At 53.3% G+C, this 19078-nt stretch overlaps 3 protein-coding genes across 12 annotated transcripts in view; 2 read left to right on the top strand and 1 right to left on the bottom strand.

Moving 5' to 3' along the window:
- Positions 1 to 18830, bottom strand: part of LOC143836574 (purine nucleoside phosphorylase-like) — a 48719-nt gene extending 29889 nt beyond the window's left edge. For 3 of the 10 annotated variants that reach the window (XM_077336019.1, XM_077336022.1, XM_077336023.1), the window contains exons 1-3: positions 17033 to 18830; positions 9109 to 9365; positions 8809 to 8952 (exon numbers count right to left, since the gene is read on the bottom strand). In XM_077336019.1, the coding sequence (XP_077192134.1) occupies positions 8809 to 8952; positions 9109 to 9365; positions 17033 to 17999 (1368 nt within the window). In that variant the 5' untranslated portion in view covers positions 18000 to 18830. Of the gene's footprint in view, positions 1 to 1776; positions 2362 to 3013; positions 5313 to 6794; positions 8481 to 8808; positions 8953 to 9108; positions 9366 to 17032 lie in introns of those variants that run through there. The other 7 variants (XM_077336025.1, XM_077336018.1, XM_077336026.1 and 4 more) reach the window with 7 other exon arrangements.
- Positions 6353 to 19078, top strand: part of NRSN2 (neurensin 2) — a 40659-nt gene continuing 27933 nt past the window's right edge. The window contains exons 1-3 of the mRNA XM_077336036.1: positions 6353 to 6480; positions 11429 to 11628; positions 12035 to 12190. The gene's annotated coding sequence lies outside the window, so the exon portion shown is untranslated. The remainder of the gene's footprint in view (positions 6481 to 11428; positions 11629 to 12034; positions 12191 to 19078) is intronic.
- On the top strand, positions 14936 to 17040 carry SOX12 (SRY-box transcription factor 12). Its single transcript, XM_077336034.1, has one exon. The coding sequence runs from the start codon at positions 15524 to 15526 to the stop codon at positions 16490 to 16492; it is 969 nt and encodes a 322-aa protein (XP_077192149.1). The 5' UTR covers positions 14936 to 15523; the 3' UTR covers positions 16493 to 17040.

Here is a 19078-nt window from a genome sequence, read left to right as displayed (position 1 = left end):
GCTGGCCTTGCCACCTCTAGGGAGGGAAATACCTGGGGAGGGCGGAGACCTCAGCCGGGTTCAATGCCACCTGGTGCACCCTCCGAAGCAGCCATTTTCTCCGTGGAAAATGGTCTTTCCATCTTTGGAAATTTTTAAACAGAGGCTAGATGGCCATCTGATGGAGAGGCTGATTCTGTGAAGGCTCAAGGGGGTGGCAGGTGACAGTGGAGGAGCGAGAGGGTTGTGAGTGTCCTGCCTAGTGGGTTGGACTAGATGACCCAGGAGGTCCCTTCCGACTATGATTCTATGATTTTTGTCAACCGCCCTAAACCTGATTAATAATAATAGACTAAATAATGATGATAATGATAATAATAATAATTATTATTATTATTGATATCTTAGGCTGAGCAGGGGTTGGACTAGATGACCTGAATGGCCCCTTCCTACTTGACGAGTCTAGTGATATGAGTAGTAATGAGCAAGATGCTGCCAGAGAGTCCCATATCCCAGGAGGTCCCTTCCAACTATAGGGTTCTATCTCTCTTGTCTGGAGATCATCAACTGTAATAACAGGAGACCTCCAGGCATCGACTGGAAATTGGCAAAGCTACTAAGAGCAGACCTCTCATCATGGGCAGAAAACCTTCCTGGGTTGGGGGGTCACAGGACTGGCTTGACCCCTTCACTTGCTGAGAAGGTTTCCCAAGGGGGCTGCTGCCTTACTGGAAGTAAGGTTGCCAACCTCCAGGTGGTGTACAGCACTGGTCGCTTACAGAATACTGGTCGCTTCACTGGATCTTTTATCTATCTTTGAAAACTTAATTTAAAAAAATTAAGAGAGAAGAGAATCAGAATCACACAGAGCTGGAAGAGACCACAAAGGGCCATCCAGTCCAGCCCCTGCCTTCTCACAGACTTAAAAACAACTATGTAAAGAAGAGAGGAGAGAGATAGTCCTAACTGTCTAACTGACTAACAGTTGTGCTGGAGGCAATCAGGGAGGAAGTGCGCTCCAAGGAGCAAGAAGTCTCCAACCGAGCCAATCAGGACCCAGGTGGCGATGATTTGAAAAATACCAGGATGATCATGATCTGAATATGCTAACTTTGCATCTCTTCCAATTTGATTGATTGATCGATTAATGTTTCAATTTATATACCACCGCTCTCTCAGTGAGTTTGTGGCGGTTTACAAGAATAAAATAATAAAATACAACAAAACCCCATAAAAACCTCTCTTCTAGCAACAAGGCGGCAGGCAATAAATAAACCGTCTCGTTATTCCTATACCCTCCCTTCTCATCCAGCCAGAGGCCAAGCTTTCTGTCATTGGGAGTGGCCATTGAGAAACCACCTGTGTTTATCTTTTCTGACCTGGACGGTCAGATCTTGAAGCTAAACTGGCTGCGATTTGAAGGCACATTCCACCCCAAAGCCGTTCTCAGTAGATGCTTTTGATGCATCCTGTTTTAAAGGTGGGTTTCACCCGGTTTGTATCAGGTGCTGGACAGTGGGACGGATTGCTTTTTCTTCTCGAGAGCCTTAGGCTGAAGCTTAACTATCGTGACAAAATCATGCCAAGATCGCACGGAGAGGACAAATCTGACCACACAAGTGTTCATCTGCACACAAACCAACACACACACGCCAACATACATGTGCAGCCAATGTCCCAACGTGTTGCCTTGCCAAAAAGGCCTCATTCTGCAATCCAGGAAGGGAGCAGACCCACCTCCCTCCTTCCCTCTTCCCTGCCAATGGCTGCCCCCCCTCCCCACCGCTTCTCCTTTGGCAAGTGTTGTTGCTACGGCAACTGCCTCCACAGGCTCAGACACCCTGATAACCCATCAGTCACCCCGGCGGCCAATCAGGCGCCGCCTCCCCCAAGCAGACATCCTCGCCATCGCCCGGGCAACCAATGAGCGGCTCACCTGGCCCAGGAAGCTCCCAGTCGCTCAGGCAACATCAGCGGACACCTTGTCGCCCGGTGCATTCAGCTCCTCCTGCAGCCGGCGGATTCGGGCTGGAGACAAGGGACCGACGCGGGTGACTTTCCCCAGGTTGGGAGTGATTAATGGAGACGCATCTGTCTGCCCTGGCAAGGCTGTCTCCAGGCCCGGCTGGGGCTGCCTCCCAAAGAGAGACTGTGCCCCACGCCCTCCTAGTAACAAGGCGAATGAGGAAAGCAAGCCGGTCCCTGTCTCTGGGCATCGGCCGAGGCAGACCTGGCGTCTCTGGTGCAGTGGTGAGGAGTGGCAGCCTCTCGTGTGGAGAACCGGGTTGGATTCCCCACTCCTCTACATGCAGCCAGCTGGGAGACCGGGGCCAGTCACAGTTCTCTCAGAGCTCTCTCAGCTCCACTTACCTCACAGGGCGTCTGTTGTGGAGAGAGGAAAGGGAAGGTGAATGGAAGCCGCTTTGAGACTCCTTCAGGTAGAGAAATGTGGCATATAAGACCCAACTCTTCTTCTTCTTCAGTAATCTCAGGGCTCTCTCAACCTCACCCACCTCACAGGGTGTCTGTTGTCTGGAGAGGAAAGGAAAGGCGACTGTAAGCCGCTTTGAGACCCTTCGGGTAGAGAAAAGCGGCATCTAAGAACCAACTCTTCTTCTTCTTCAGTAATCTCAGGGCTCTCTCAGCCTCCCCTCCCTCACAGGGTGTCTGTTGTGGGGAGAGGAAAGGGAAGGTGAATGGAAGCCCCTTTGAGACTCCTTCGGGTAGAGAAAAGCGGCATCTAAGAACCAACTCTTTTTCTTCTTCTTCAGTAATCTCAGGGCTCTCTCAGCCTCCCCTCCCTCACAGGGTGTCTGTTGTGGGGAGAGGAAAGGGAAGGTGAATGGAAGCCCCTTTGAGACTCCTTCGGGTAGAGAAAAGCGGCATCTAAGAACCAACTCTTTTTCTTCTTTTTCAGTAATCTCAGGGCTCTCTCAGCCTCCCCTCCCTCACAGGGTGTCTGTTGTGGGGAGAGGAAAGGGAAGGCGATTGGAAAAGAGGGGTATAAAAAAACTGGCTCTTTTTCTTGTTTTCATTTTGATTTATTACATTTTTATACCACCCTCCCAGCGATATATATATATACGGCCAATAAAAGTTGAAATTGAAATCAAATTTAAATTCCACCATTAAAAACAATATAAAATACAAATATCAGCATCCGCAGTCCGATTTTCAGAGCCTCCTCTGATTTACACCTAAGCCCCTCTCTGGTCCAAGGATCTCATCGCAAGTGTGGGATGGTGGGTGGATTCTTCTTCCTCTCCCTGAGCTGGGCTTGTCAGCTCTCAGTCGGGAAACTCCTGGAGATGAGGGGGTGGGGAGGGACCACTACGTTTCATCCAAGGTATACCAAGATATACATTGCTGGTCTTCCAGGTGTCCCTGGACATGATGACCCACCTGAATGGACTGTTAGGGGACAGGGCTAAGTGCTGGAGAATGGAATAGAATAATAGAATCATAGAGTGGGAAGGGGCCATAAAGGCCATCTAGTCCCACCCCCTGCTCAGTGCAGGATCTTCCCGAGGCATCCAGAATAAGGATTTTGTGGCACTATATCTTGCTGAGGTATCTGTCCTCCCCAGGCTCCCCCTACCCTAATCTCCAGGAGTTTCCTGACAATCCTACCCCCCATCTCCTGGGTAGCCAGGGGGATGACCTCGTAACCCAACTCCAAGTAGCCTTGCAGAAGCTCCTTGGGAACCTTGCATGACTGGATCTCCTCTGTTAGGTGAGCTTCACCTTTAGCTACCTCCTTTCGGACATGCTTTGCAATAGAAGCTCCTCTGCAAAGTTAACAACTGTTTACAAAAAGCAAAATCAGCAGAGACCTACATCTCCAAGCCCACTCAGCAAAACTGTGGCCGTCAGAAGACAGCTTAACATTCAAGCCTGGCTGCCAGCCCTAAAAAAAACACCCGAATACAGGAAAAACAGTTCCTAATGGACTTGCTAATGAACTCCACCCACACACAGGGAAAACAGTTCCTAAAGGACTTGCTAATGAACTCCGCCCAGACACACAGAAAACACTTCCGAATGGACTTGCTAGTGAACTTCACCCAGACACATGGAAAACACTTCCGAAAGGACTTGCTAGTGAACTCCATGTAGACACAGGAAAAGTGCTTCCTAGTTCCAAGCTCCCATCCCCTGGGAGACTCCCAGATAAGACAGGAATGTGATGTGTAACCACCCCTCCCAAGAAGTAAATAAAATAGCCAGCCACTGTTCAGACCTTCCACATTTTGGCACGGAGAGATTCCCATCTTGCTGCATCCTAGCTCCGAATATTCCACAATGACTGGTACAACATCAGGGACTAAAACTCCCAAACCACAGCCACACAGCTCAGGAAACCCACAACAACCTGTTTAAAGTTTCTCGCTTTTAATGCATGTAAATGTTGAAATCCACCAGGAACTCCTTTGGCGCACTCTTTTGCAATCCGCCCCGCCTGGGGACGGGTTTATGACCCTGCCTCATGTGGCTAGCGGTCACTGCTTCATCAAGCTTGGTCTCGGCTTCATTGGGTCCGGATTTCCTCAGCAGCGGAGATTCTTTAGCCAGAGATGCAGGGGGCTTAAGCGGGACCCCTCTGCAGGGCTCCGGCTGCCAGTTCTGGGTCGGGGAATACGTGGAGGTTGGTTTTTTAATTCTATTTCTTTATATTTCCCCAGAGGGTGGCTGAGAAAGCATTCAAAATACACAAAAAGTTTAAAATCATCACACATCGACTTTTTAAAGAATGTAAAAGGATCAAGTATCAGCAGGTAGACCAGCTGGCTTCAGCCGATCCTTCCCCAAGTAAAAGGAGAGGGAGGTTGTTCACGCAGGGGAGCTTCAGCTGGACGGGCCGTAGACAGGGGGGGGGCAGCAGGTATAAAGTTCTTCTCCTAAGCCTCAGCCATAGGCCTGGCGGAACAACTGTCTTGCAGGCGCTGTGGAACTGATTAAAGTCCTGCAGGGCCCTGAGCTCACTCAGCAGAGCCTTCCGCCAGCCCATGGCGGAAGCTGGGGAGGAGGGATGCCAGCCTCCAGGTGGGACCTGGGGATCCCCTAAATTATAACTCATCTCCAGACTAAAGGGATCAGTTCCCCCGGAGAAAAGGGCTGCTGTGGCAGGCAGGCTCCATGGCATTAGACTCCCCTGAGATCCCTCCCTGCCCCAAATTCCACCCACTCCGGGCTCCACCCCCAAAGTCTCCAGGTCTTTCCCAGCCAAGAACTGGCAACCTTACTGGGGAGGGTGGGATTGGGTGAGGGACCTCTGTGGGGCCTAACAGCACCAGTTTCTTCAGGGGAAGTGATCTCTGTTGCCTGGTGGCGAGCTGTTAGTTAGTTAGTTAGTTAGTTAGTTAGGTAGGTAGGTAGGTAGGTAGGTAGGTAGAGGATAGATAGATAGATAGATAGATAGATAGATAGATAGATAGATAGATAGATAGACTGAATACAGCAAGAATGACAACATTTCACAATCACAACATTAACTTCTAACCATGATCCATAGATGATCGGTTTGGGTTCAGATCCTGGGAGGGATTTGGCGGGGGGGGGGCAGCAGATGCTGTGGGATCAGTTGGCCTCAACCAAACGCGTGGGGAAGATTCCAGCCACGCCTGGAGGCTAAAGCAGAAAAGAGATCCGGAGTTCTGTACGGCTTAGAGCCTTTGACCGTGATACAGGGTTACAAGTAGAAAGAGGAGAAATAAGGTTTGGATTAAAGGAATCGGATGGAATGTGTTCAAATAACCAAGAGGGGACTCGGATTTGCCACTGAGGAAAAACTTGTAATTGAGAACGGATTATATCCGGACACCATTCTTGCAGAGTCCTTTGGGTTTTGACAATAAAATACAAACATCGAGAAAGGATGTTGTTAACTTTTGAAAATGTATTACTCTATGCCACTAGGGATAGGCCTTATTTACTGCCTGGAGGTTGGCAACCCTGGAGGTTGGCAACCCTCAGCCTTTGAGCTACAGACCTTCCCCTTATTTCATGCAAACACCTGGCAGATTTAACACAACCTTCCAGCGTGGTGTCTTGGTTAAAAGAGCGGCAGACTCTAATCTGGAGTCCCAGACTGGATCCCCTGCTCCTCCTCCACAGGCAGCCAGCTGGGTGACCTCGGGCCAGCCCAGTTCTCTTAGAGCTGTCCTCACAGAGCAGTTCTCTCACAGCTCTCTCATCCCCAGCTGCCTCGTGGGGAGAGGAGGGGGAAAGTTTTTGTAAACCGCTCTGGGATTCCTTCGGGGAGGGAAAAGCAGGGTGTAAAAAAACCCCAGGGCTTCTCTTCGCTTTTCCTTTCCACCAAGGGTTAATGAGGGAGGGGCGGGGGCGGAGACTTGAGCCTGGGGGTTCCCCAGAGCCAGAGGTCGGGCTGCCCAAGGGAGGCAAATGCTAAAAGGAAGCTGGAGTCGAAGGCTTCACAATCTGGGCCGGTGGAATTGGGCTGGATGGGCTTCATTCCTGTGTCCTCCTGCAACTGTTGGCCAGGTAGGGTTGGGGAGTTCCTGGAAATTTGGGGATGGAGGAGGGGAGGGCCAGGTTTAGTGGGGGAGGCACATCTGTGGGGTATGCCAGAAAGTCCCCATGCACACACCCTGCAAAAGCAGCCATCTTTTACTCCATGAGAACTGATCTCTGTCGAGAACTGATCTCAGAACTGATCTCTGTCGTCTCTAGAGCATGGGTAGTCAACCTGTGGTCCTCCAGATGTCCATGGACTACAATTCCCATGAGCCCCTGCCAGCATTCTCTGGCAGGGGCTCATGGGAATTGTAGTCCATGGACATCTGGAGGACCACAGTTTGACTACCCCTGCTCTAGAGATCAGCTGTAATTCCAGGAGGCCTCCAGGACTTACCTGGAGGTTGGCAACCCTCTTGCCAAGGTGGAACTAGATAGGCCAAAAAAAGAGCGTATTCAGAAGACTGGAGATGGGGCTGTTAACAAGTCTCCCCCTCCCCCTTCCTGATTTTTGGACTGGCTGCAATCCCAGATAAAGGCTGCATCCCTGCTTAGCAGAAAAAAGTCACCGCGGGGCCTGTTCTGTGGGATAGTCAGAGAGGGGGCGCTTCTGTACTTTTCCCCGCCTGCAGAAATGCAGCAGGTGGCTTCTCCCCGCAGAAGAGCGATGAAATTCATTGATTAAAAGATTTCCAGCCCTCCTTGCCTCGTGGTTCCTGGCGGCTTACAATGATAATTGGAAAGCGTATTGAGTTGAAACTCAAAATAAAATAGCAAACCCCAAATCCCTCCCGCACATTTCTCTAACAGCTGTTAAAAGGCACAGGAGGCCTGTTGGGAAAGAGGTTGGCACCCTGAATTGACGGCCGCTGAGAATTCAAGGGAACATGCCCTGCTTGCAGAGGAGCCCTCATTGGCACAATTTTGTCAGTCGGATGCTCTTCTCAGTTCTCCTGTCTGTGGTTCTTTAAGGAATAAAGGCCTTATGCCCCCAACAGGGCCTTGTGCTCTGCAGGTACTCATTTGTTGATGGTGCCTGGCCCTTGGGAGGCTCACCGGTCCTCAACCAAGGCCAGGGCTTTTTCGGTCCTGGCCCCAGCCTGGTGGAATGAACTCCCAGAAGGGCTACGGGCCCTGCAGGAGCTCTCACGGTTCCACAGGGCTGCAAGGCGGAGCTCTTCCGCCAGGTCTTTGGATGTGTATAAACTTTTCTGTGCATGCACACTTCTGATACAATTAAGCAGAATTTCCTCAACCATTACAAACACGTAGGGCTATCTGTAGGGCTGTCTGCATGCGTAATAAACTGGGTGATGATAGCTGAGAATTAAGGCAGATAAGACCTGTGAATGAGCTTACAGATACAAGGAAACGACAGTAAATTAGCATGTAGAACTGTAGAGAAAGTGAAAATGAAGTTTGTGGCCCGTGGTCCCTTTTAAGACCAACATGGTTTTGTTTCTGAGTATAAATTCAAATGGGTCGCCGTGTTGGTATGAAGTTGCACAATAAAGTCAGAGTCCAGTGGCACCTTTAAGACCAACCAAGATTTTTTTTTTCTTGCTGTAAGTGAGAACTGAGCAACTCAGCATATATAGTAAGCCAACATCTCTGTTAAGCCCCCGGGGTTCCATTGTTCTGGGTGTTGTAATAACGTATAATTCAGCAACCTTTCGTTCCAGTCTGGTTCTGAAATTCCTTTGCAATCACCCTTGTTCTACATGGATCCTAAATGTGTTCAGCCAAAGGTTGCCAACTCCAGGTAGGAAAATTCCTGGAGATATCGGGACGAAACCTGGGGAGGGGAGAAACTTCAGTGCAGTCTAAGGCCACAGTGTTTACTCTCCAAAATGGTGAGGAATCTGAGGAGTGGTGAAATTTAGGGGGCAGTAGGGGGGCATCGGTCTGACTCCTCCTGCTGAGGCTGTGTTTTCCTAGCAAGAGATGTTCCAAGGTGGCTTGTGACCCTGGGCTTCCTTGGTGGCCTTCCATCCCTGTGCTGACCAGGGCCAACCCTGCTTAGCTTCCTGAAGAAAAAGACAGCTTCAGAAAGTGGGCTGGAGGGGACCATATTCCTGCTGAGCGGCTCTCCAGATGCTGTCCTTCCCAGGCTCCACCCCAAATCTCCAGGAATTTCTTAACCCAGGTTGGCAGCATCCCTTCCTCAAAAGTCTCCATCTTTGGGAGCCTGGAAAAGCCTCCTCCTGCTTGCTCCTGGCCAAGGGACCTTCCATTGCTTGCCCCCCCCCTCTGGATTTTACATATGACTTTTACAAAGCACTTTGGGGACCCCTGTGGAAAACCTCAGCCTGAGACCCTGGAGAGCTGCTGCCAGTCTGAGTAGACAATACTGACCTTGAAAGATGGATGGTTGGATCCAAGTAGGAGGCAGGGGCAGGCAAAGGAGAATCGGCTCTGTTCATCTGCCGTGGCCTGGATTGTCCAGGCTAGCCCCATCTCATCAGGGTGGGCCGGCACCGGCTCGGTAGTAAACAGGCTCTTTGAACCAAGCAAGGGAAGCAGGAAAAGAAAAAATCCTTTAAGTGGTGGAAGGGTAGTCTGAGTGAGGCAAATAAAAGGGAGCACTGGGTTTGGCAAATATTCAAGGTATTGGTATTGACCTTTAAGGCTATACGTGGCCTACGTCCCACTTACCTGCGGGACTGCTTGGTTGCTTATGCCCCCCGCAGGGCTCTTTTCGGTCCTGGCCCCAACCTGGTGGAAGGAGCTCCCGGAACAGCTGAGGGCCCTGCCGGACTTGTCAACTTTCCGCAGGGCCTGCAAGACGGAGCTCTTCCGCCAGGCGTATGGCTGAGGCCGAGGTGGAGTGCTGGTGTTTTCATCTGAGGATCCCCCCTCGATGCCTGTCAGATCTGGCTCCTCTCTTCCAGCGGCACGGCTTGGCCCTCCGGCTGAATGGGGGGAAAGTTAGATATTAGGCCAGTTGAGTGAGATCTATTTTGCTATTCGCTATCGTGCTGTAAGGGGTGTTTTATGGGGTTTTGTTGTATTTTTACTGTTTTTATCTTGTGTAAACCGGCGCGAGACCAATGGAAGAGCGGTGTGATAGAAAGAAAGAAAGAAAGAAAGAAAGAAAGAAAGAAAGAAAGAAAGAAAGAAAGAAAGAAAGAAAGAAAGAAAGAAAGAAAGAAAGAAAGAAAGAAAGAAAGATGCAGGGATGGAAGGAAGGAAGGAAGGAAGGAAGGAAGAAAGGAAGAAAGGAAGAAAGAAAGAAAGAAAGAAAGAAAGAAAGAAAGAAAGAAAGAAAGAAAGAGGCAGGGAAGGAAGGAAGGAAGGAAGGAAGAAAGAGGGAAGGAAGGAAGGAAGGAAGGAAGGAAGGAAGGAAGGAAGGAAGGAAGGAAGGAAGGAAGAAAGAAAGAAAGAAAGAAAGAAAGAAAGAAAGACCAACAAGATTTTTGAGGTGCACACTTCCGAGATTCACAGTTCCCTCCTCTCTGACAAAGGGAACTTGCCGAAAATGCTGCTTTGAGGGTGAGGAAGAACCCGGAGTCTTGGCTGCACCTGCTCCTCGGATCGCAACCCTCGGTTTGGCCAACATGTGGCAAAAGGCCTATGGCTCCCATGCTTTGCTTTTAACAAGGGTGCGGGGCAGGTCTGCCGCACGTAGCCCAGGAGTCCCCATTCCTTTGGACCCCTTTGGGATTCTGACACGGGGGGGAGGGGTCGCAATCACAAAATGGCTGCCGCAGGAGGCGGCGCCAACTACAAAATGAACGCTGTGGGAGGTGGGGCCACGGACACACACAGCGGAAGCCCAAGTGTGGGGAGCGGGAGAAGTATTTTTTTTTTTAATGGGGAAGAGGCACAAGAGAGAGAGCATGACTCTCCCTGCTGTTGCTGCTGCCTCCAGAACAAGGTGCTTTTAATCTGCACAACCAGCCCAAAGCCCTGCTGAGTGGGAGCCCCGCCTGGCCCTGCCTGCTTTCTAAAAGCTCTCGGACACCCACTAGAAAAGATACAACCGGCGCCGCGGTGCCCTTGGGCATCAAATTGGGGACCCCGGTGTGGCCACTCAAAACACAGTCTCAGCAGAAAAACTCCTGCCGTGTGTCACTGAAGTCCCACATTTAGCCCGTGGCATCTCCAGTAGGAACTGTGCGTAGAAAGACCCTTTCCCTTACCTGAGAACCTGGATGGATTGATTGATTATGTATTTTATATTTTAGTTATCGTGTGGCGTAATTGTAATATTGCCAGGAAGGCCTAAACTTGTCCGGCAGCCATGCAAGAGATGTTGGGAGGGGGTTTGCCATGGACTGCCTCCCCATCACAACTAGGGTTGTGCGCTTCAGCTGCTGGAGCGCACAACCCTAATCACAACCCTGGTGTTCTTGGAGGTTGCCTGCTTAGCTTCTGGGGTCTCTCCGGATCCGGCTTGCCTGGGCTACCCAGGTCTGGTTGAGAACCTGGAAACCCACTGCCGACTGAGCTAGATAGACCAGGGATCTGATGCAGTAGAAGGCAAGGAAAAACATCCCGAGTTCCCCTTTGGTTTAACACGCTTTTCTCCATGTCACTCCCAGCAGCCTGTGTTCTATTTGATCATCACAACAACCCTGTGAGGTAGGTCAGGCCGAGGCTGAGACCGTCTCTCTCAATGAATGTTTTGACTGCGATAGGGAATCAGCTTTTGCCGCTGGGTTGCACGCTCTGGTAAAGTCCCAGCTGGGCTACCGTAACGCCCTATTTGCAGAGATGCCCTTGAAGGCTGTCCGAATGTTCTGCAGTTTGACTTCTGTTACGGGCCGGTGTGCACGGAGCGTGCGGCAGGAATCCTGCTAGTGACCCATTAGTTTCTGGGCCACATTTAAGGTGCTCTTCTTAAACTTTGGCGCCCAAATCCTTGGCAGCAGCAGACAAAAAGGGATGCACTGATTGATTTATCTCGTCCTTTTCTCCCCAGTTGGTCTTCAAAGTGCTTAAGACATCCGTCTGTCCTTTGTTCTCTCCCAAGGACTATGCTGTAAAGTGGTCCGGGCAGAGCTTTGGGATGGGCCCAAGGTCACCCGCTGAGCTTCCGCGGAAGATTTGAACCCAGGTCTCCCAGGATCCTAGTCCAACACTGTGCCCCTCGAAGCCCTTCTGGATTAAATTGAAGGACCAGCTGATCTGCTCTCCTGATTCTGACTTTGGACAACCAGACGCTGCCGAGAGGTAAGAAATGAAGGCCAACAGTCCCTTCCTCTGGCTGCCCCCCATTGACTAGTATTCAAAGGTATACTGCCTCTGAACATGGGGGCTTTCTTTCACTCTCATGGCTAACAGTGGCTGATAGCATCTGCTCTGATTGTTCTTGGGTTCCTCACTCTGTTGTAAACGGCTTCGGAGATCCTTTGACAAACAGCAAACCTTTTGAATTGCAAGCCACTTGATGCTACCATGTGTATGGGGGGGGGAGTGCCTTTTCCCACCCGATCCGGGTCTCCCCACCGATACACCAGATTCCTGCACTGAGTCCCGATGTGGGTGCTCCCATTTCTGGCTTCTGCGCAGGTGGAACGTGGTGGCCGAGGGGTGGATCTGAATCTACCACATTTCCACTCTCCCCTTTTTCCATCAGATGTGCAGCTGGCTTCCCAAATGCTATCCCGAGGAGACAAAACTCACTGTGAAAGGCTGTCGTGCTAGGAAAATCGGAAGGCAGCAGGAAAAGGAGACCAAGAGGAGAGGGATTGAACAGCTAGATTCAGCCGTAGGGACCAATGAGGTTTTGCAGGTATGAGGTGTGGAGAGTCAAAGCTGGTGCTGTGGTTAAGAGCTGGGTTGGATTCCCCGCTCCCACACATGCGGCCAGCTGGGTGACACTGAGCTTGTCACAGTTCTGTTAGAGCTGTTTTCATAGAGCTGTCAGGGCTCTCTCAGCCTCACCTCCCTCACAGGATGTCTGTTGTGGGGAGAGGAAAGGGAAAGAGACTGTAAACTGCTTTGAGACTCCTTCGGGTAGGGAAAACGGCATATAAGAACCAACTCTTCTTCTTCTTCAGTAATCTCAGGGTTCTCTGAGCCTCACCCACCTCCCAGGGTGTCTGTTGTGGGGAGAGGAAAGGGAAGGCGATTGGAAGCCGCTTTGAGACTCCTTCGGGTAGAGAAAAGCGGCATATAAGAACCAACTCTTCTTCTTCCTCAGTAATCTCAGGGCTCTCTCAGCCTCACCTCCCTCACAGGGTGTCTGTTGTGGGGAGAGGAAAGGGAAGGCGACTGTAAGCCGCTTTGAGCCTCCAGGTAGAGAAAAGCGGCATCTAAGAACTAACTTCTTCTTCTTCAGTAATCTCAGCGCTCTCTCAGCCTCTCCTCCCTCACAGGGTGTCTGTTGTGGGGAGAGGAAAGGGAAGGCGAATGTCAGCCACCTTGAGACTCCCTTTGAGCAGTGAAAAGTGGAGTATAAAACCCAACTCTTCTTCTGCATGCAATGTAGGGATAATCGTCTCACCTGTCTTAGAGGTAGATCAGGATGGGGGGCCGTGTTAGTCTGACCATGGCAGCGGAAAAGAGCCAGAGTCCGGGAGCACCTTGAAGACTAACAACATTCGTGTCAGGGGGAGAGCTTTCGGGAGTCACGGCTCATTTCTTCAGAACTGTGACTCGCAAAAGTGATTCCCCTGGCGCAAATGTCGTCAGTCTTTCAGGTGCTCCTGGACTCTGGGTCTTTTCTCCTGCTACAGACAGACTAACACGGCCAACGATCCTGACCTTTCCTCTAAGAAGTGAGCGGGGACTCCCGAAAGCTCCTGCCCTGCCCCAAATGTTGCTAGTCTGTAAGGGGCTGCTGGTCTCTTGCTGTTTTCTACTGTCTTAAGGGGTTATTTTTTTTGTTATTCCAAGTCTCCAGCCCGGTTGTGAAGGTATCTCCCTACACAAAATGACTACAGCTTTACTTTAAAAGAAAAACATTGAAAGCTGGAATCTCAGAGGAACAAGTCCATGGTCTCAATAGACCAGGGGTAGTCAAACTGCAGCCCTCCAGATGTACATGGACTACAATTCCCATGAGCCCCTGCCAGCATTCGCTGGCAGGGGCTCATGGGAATTGTAGTCCATGGACATCTGGAGGGCCGCAGTTTAATTACCCCTTATGAATACTTAAAGCACCCTTTCCCATTGAGAAACCCCTGAAACATTCTTCAGGCTGCAAGAAACCCCAGACATGGTGCGATTTTACAGAATAGGGTTAGGAAGCAGTGCTGTGGACACGCCCACCCAGGGCCCCTCCCCTTCCAGCTCCCTCCAGGCTATTTGGGGAGGGAGTGCAGGTCGACATGACCATATATGGTCATATTGTTCAATAAATGTTTAACCATTTTAAAAACATATTAAAAAATCAATTAACTCCGACCGCTCCAGGAAACACATCCAGGGCTGTGAAGGAACCCTGGTTGAGAAAACCGGACTTAAAGAGTCAGACCAGGATCTGGGAGACCCAAGTTCCAGTCCCCACTCTGCCATGGAAGCCAGCTGAATGACCTTGGGCCAGTCACAGGCTCTCAGCCTAGCCTACCTCACAGGGTGGTTGTGAGAGGAGAGCACCATGAGTTCCTTGAGGGAAAAGACAGGCATAAAGAAATAAATGATAACCCTATTCAAGGTACAATGGCTTCCATTTAAAAGCCCGGACAAGCTACCGAACCCCGGCCCATGTTCTGACTCCTTTATACCAGAGGTCTGGGGAAAGCTCAGCCAGTTTCTCAACTTGGCCTCTGCAGCCACACCCCCATCGCAGCCCCGCAGGTAGGAATTATACACCACGCCGGTGCGAGAATTCTCGCTTGTGGGTTGCTGTGGTCCGTTCTGCCATGCAGGGGGAAGCTGAAGTTGGCTGGCCCTCTGGGCCTCTGGCAGCCAGGAATGTAAAATATTTTCTTTTTCTGCAGGGATGCCTGAAAGGTTCTCCCTCCTCCCCCCCCCCTCGGTCCAGGAACGGGAAAAGAGTCTTCCAGGACCGCCACTGGCTGGGCTCTCCCTCCCTGCTCCGCTGGTCTCCTTCCCCCAGAAACAGCACTGCTGGTGAACTTGGCGGGACCCCTGCCCCAGGAGAAGCTGCAGCCAATCCGTGCTTAATCCCTGCAGGCTGGTCAGTCTGGGCTGGGGGAAGGGGGGGGGCGGTTCCCGTTTCAGGTAGCAGCACGCAGGGAAAGTCAGGGGGGCCGGAAAGCAGGGGAAAGTTTTTGACATTCTCTCCAAGACCCGTTCCTCCTATTGGGGGATGCAAATACTCTGTTCCTGCCCCGCAACCAATGACGTTCCCCCCGGTGGGCGGGGCCTTCCATTGACAGAATGTACACCTTGGTGTTTACTCTGAGCAGCAATGCATGCAGGCCCTAGACTGTACGGGAGGGGAGGGGCGGAGTGCGTCTGGGAGGGGGAGGGGGAGGAGGAGGAGGAGGAGGGGGCTGTCAGCGAGGATGGGCTATAAGAGAAGGCAGCAAAGAGGAGCTAGCCGAGAGGGGTGGGCGTGAGCAGGCTGTGCTAGCGAAGCGAGCGGCGAAGAGGCGTGGAGGGCACCCGAGGGGCACGGGCGGCTTCCTTCTGACCCTTCCATTCATTCGTTCGGAGGCCTTTCCCTCCCTCCGGGACCTGGCGGGGGAGGCGGCGGCGGCAGGCAACGAAAAGAAGGCGTGACGACTCCGTCGCCCCTGGGCGATGCAGCGCCCAGAGGGGTCCTTTGCCTGGAGCTGACACCCACCCCCACTCCTCCTGCCTCCGGGGTCGCTTTGCCAAAGACCCTCTCTCTCTCTCTCCTTCTGCAGACCTCCCCCTCCCGCTTCCATCCCTCCAGCTGCCCGTCTGGAGTCTCCTCCGAGAGACACAGCGAAGGTGCCACAATCGCTCTTGTCAATTTGCCAGGCAGCTGCTTCCGAGACGGAGTTAAAAGGGGGGCGTGGACGCGGGGAAAGCTCTCGCCGGCAGCCAGAGGGGCTCGCCCACCTACCGGACGGACGAGCGGCAGATCCGTCCTCCGCCAGACGATGAGAAAATAACCCCGGCTCGGGCTGCTGTGCATCTGGAACGGTCCTTGAGGAGCGGTGTCGGAAGCGGCAGCGGGGGGGGGAACATGGTCCAGCAGAGGAACGTGAGGAACCGGGGGGCGGAAGCCAAGAGGGAGGTGTGTCCGAAAGACACCTTGCTCCTGAAGGATGCCAAAGGCGAGCCGGGCTGGTGCAAGACCCCTAGCGGGCACATCAAGCGTCCCATGAACGCCTTCATGGTGTGGTCCCAGAACGAGAGGCGGAAAATCATGGACCAGTGGCCGGACATGCACAACGCCGAGATCTCCAAGCGCCTGGGCCGGCGCTGGCAGCTTTTACAGGACTCCGAAAAGATCCCCTTTGTCAAGGAGGCGGAGCGGCTGCGCCTGAAGCACATGGCCGACTACCCCGACTACAAGTACCGTCCCCGGAAGAAAGGCAAGATGGGCAACCCAAAGTCCCGCCCGAGAGTCCCCGTGAAGATCAAGCCGTCTGTCCTCGGCCGCGTCCCCCCCAGCAGGAGGCAACCGGCTAAGCAAGACCCCGATGGCGGGGAGGACCCGGTGGGGCCGGAGATGGACGACGACCCCCTCGAAGCGCGCCTCTTGGAGACCTCCTTTGACGACAGTCCGAAGACCCCCAGCAAGGAGTATTGGCACGTGCTCCCGGCAACCGGCGAGAAAGGAGGGTGGGGGGCCGTCTCCGGCGAGGCGAAGGACCCCGAAGCTTCTGCCTTGGCCAAGCCGTTCTCGGATCAGGCGAGGTCCTCTGAGATTCCTTCCCCAGCGTCGTCGACCAGGTCCCCTCCTTCCTCCTTCGCCTCTTCGGACGAAGAGCTGGAAGAGGAGCCCATGGATTTCCTGCCCGGCCGAGCCCAGCCGAACACGCCCTGCGGGACCCCGGACTGGTCCGCCTTCGACAAAGACCTTGACCTCTTCCCCTTGGGAGCGGCCTCTCACTTTGAGTTCCCGGATTATTGCACCCCGGAGGTGACTGAGATGATCGCGGGGGACTGGATAATGTCCAGCATCTCGGACCTGGTCTTTACGTACTGAGACCCCCGCCAGGTAACTCTCGCTCGCTTCTCCGCAATCAGGTTGTTAGCAAAAAAAAAAGAAAAGAAACGAAAAAGGAGACAAAAAAAAAAAAAAAAAGGAACAGAAACCCAGCTGTTTACATGCAGCAATCAGGTATCTCCATTTCTCTTCCCTCGTCTGCCTTGAAAGGCAGGCTCCCCATCAGCCCATCCCCCAGCCGGCACACACCCTCTTGGCTAGCATCTGCTGGCTCGGCGCAGGGTGGTGGGGCTGGGCTCCTTGTCTCCTCTCGCCCCCGCGAGCTCCCGGCTTGGCTTGTCGCAAGGTTTATTTACCCATGAAATTTGACTGTCTAATCAGGTTTTTTTTCCCCCCTCCTCCTGAAGAACTCCCCTCCCGGCGCTTCCCCAGCCTCCCTCCAGCCTGCAGCAGCTGCTCCTCAGCTCTGCCGCCATCCGTGGCCGAGATGCTCCCCCTCCATCTCGGCTCCCATCCCATCTCGTCCCTCTCCTCTCCTCTCCTCCCCGCCTTCCCTCCATTTGGTCCTGGGCTTCACACCTTCCGGTTTGGGGAAGACCCCCCGTGAGCGTTTGCCTCTGCTTCTCTGGCTTCTTTCAGCCCGGGTGGGCTTGCTGCCATTTCGATGTTTGCCGCGGACTCCCCCCCTCCCTTCTGCTCCATTTGAAATGGCTCCCGGGTTTTCCAAAGCAAAAAGATTCCGGTCGGATCTCTCTCTCTCTCTCGTCAGGCTGGTCGATGCAAAGGTCCCCGGAGCTGATCGCCGACTCCCGGCGTCCGGTTCAGGTTGGGCTTCTTGAATCCTCGCCGAACACGATTTTCGTCTCGCGAACGCACGAAAACGCATTCCCGAACCGGGGAGGGATGAATTCGCTTTGGGGGGGAAAAGAGAGGATGCGCCCACGTGGTAGGCACGTGGATCCAAGAGAGGCGCAGCTCCCCGCACGTCTAGGAGCTTTGCCCCCTCCCCAAAAATGGGTCCTCTTCCCCCCTTCCCCGGAGGTGTGCCACGGACAGCACGGAGAACCTTTCGGTCCCTCCCTCTTGCATGCCACTTGGCAAGGGGGCGATTGCAAAACCGTCGGCAGGGTTGCTGCCGCCCCCTGTGCTGCCACGTTCCAGCTTCTCTGGGCACTGGGCATCCTCCTCCTGGTAGCCAGTGGCTGGGGATAGGCTTGGCAGACGTTGAGAGGGGGCTTCTCTTGGCATCTCCGGGGCGGGGACACAAGCCTTTGAGGCCCGCCTGGGAAACAATCTCAGGGTCTTCCCGGTCCTTTCGGAGGGCTGTGCCTTTTCTTGAAGGTCGAAGCTCGCTGCCCGGTTTCCTGCCAGAGGCGCTTTGCGGTGGCTCCCTGCCAGAGCGGCTCCACCAAAGGCAAGGGACTCTGCCAAGCTCTCTAGCAGGACGGGCGCCATCGGTCGGCTCTGGAGTCCCCTGCCAGGCAGCCACTGGTCCCTTCCCATCTCCGTCTCGTGCATGGAGCCTTGTGCATGGGTGCTGGGGCATGCAGCTTCTGAAGCTTGCGGTGCCGGTGCCGAAAGGGAAGGACGGGAGTCGGCTTTGTGCGTGGGCAGCAGCGGCGCAGTTCTGCAGGACTGTCGCTCTGGCGGGCACGGGCTGCAGAGTCCAGGGATCATCGACGCCCTGGCTGCTAGCGGGGGCAGCAGGGGGGAGGCCGGGCAGGGTGGGGAGCCCTCGCCCCCAATCCAGCCTCCCTCGCCCGGCTTAGGAGGGCCTGAGATGGTATTTGACAGCCAAGGACTGGACTGGCCACGGTTTCCACAGACCTTCCAGGAGGGGTTGGGCTCAGGAGCCGGGTTCGTTCCTAGCAGCGAACCTGGCTCGTTTTTCTCCCTGCTTCCTCCCCGCAAAATAAATCAGGAGTCCAGTGGCAAGGTATGCCTGTGCGCGGGGCTGCTTCTGACTTACTGCGACCTTGTAAGGTTCGGATGTATTTATTTAGAGTTGCATTTGGGTCCCGAGTTGCATTTATTCGCTGCTCTCTTTCTGGGCAGCAAGCAAATGTAATGTAAGATATGTGTTCAAAGCAAGAGACATTCAGCAGCCCTGGACTGCCCTCCAAGTGCTTGCCAGGGCTGACCCTGCTTAGCTTCCAGGCTCCGATGAGGTCAGGCTAGCCTAGACCATCCAGGGCAAGATGGATGAACAGAGGTGGTTCTCCTTTTGCCTGCCTCTGCGTAGCAACCCTGGTCTCCCTTGGTGGTCTCCCACCCAAGTGCCAACCAGGGCTGACCTTGCTTATCTTCTGAGCTCTGCTGAGATCGGTCTAGCCTGGGCCATCCAGGTCAGGGCTGATTAACAGAGGTGGCTCTCCTTTGCCTGCCTCTGCATAGCAACCCTATACTGCCTTGGTGTTATCCCATCTATGCACCAACCAGGACCAACCCTGCTTAGCTTCCAAGACCTCATGAGATCAGGCTAGCCGACACCCTCCAGGTCAGGGCCGATAGACAGAGGTGGCTCTCCAGGGCTTGCCTCTGCACAGCGACCCTGGACTCCCTGGGTGGTCTCCCATCCCAGCACTAACCAGGGCTGACCCTGCTTAGCTTCCAGGCTCCGATGAG

This window comes from Paroedura picta, chromosome 4 (genome assembly GCF_049243985.1).
Source record: "Paroedura picta isolate Pp20150507F chromosome 4, Ppicta_v3.0, whole genome shotgun sequence".
NCBI lineage: Eukaryota > Metazoa > Chordata > Lepidosauria > Squamata > Gekkonidae > Paroedura > Paroedura picta.
This window is presented reverse-complemented; position numbering and strand designations above follow the sequence as displayed.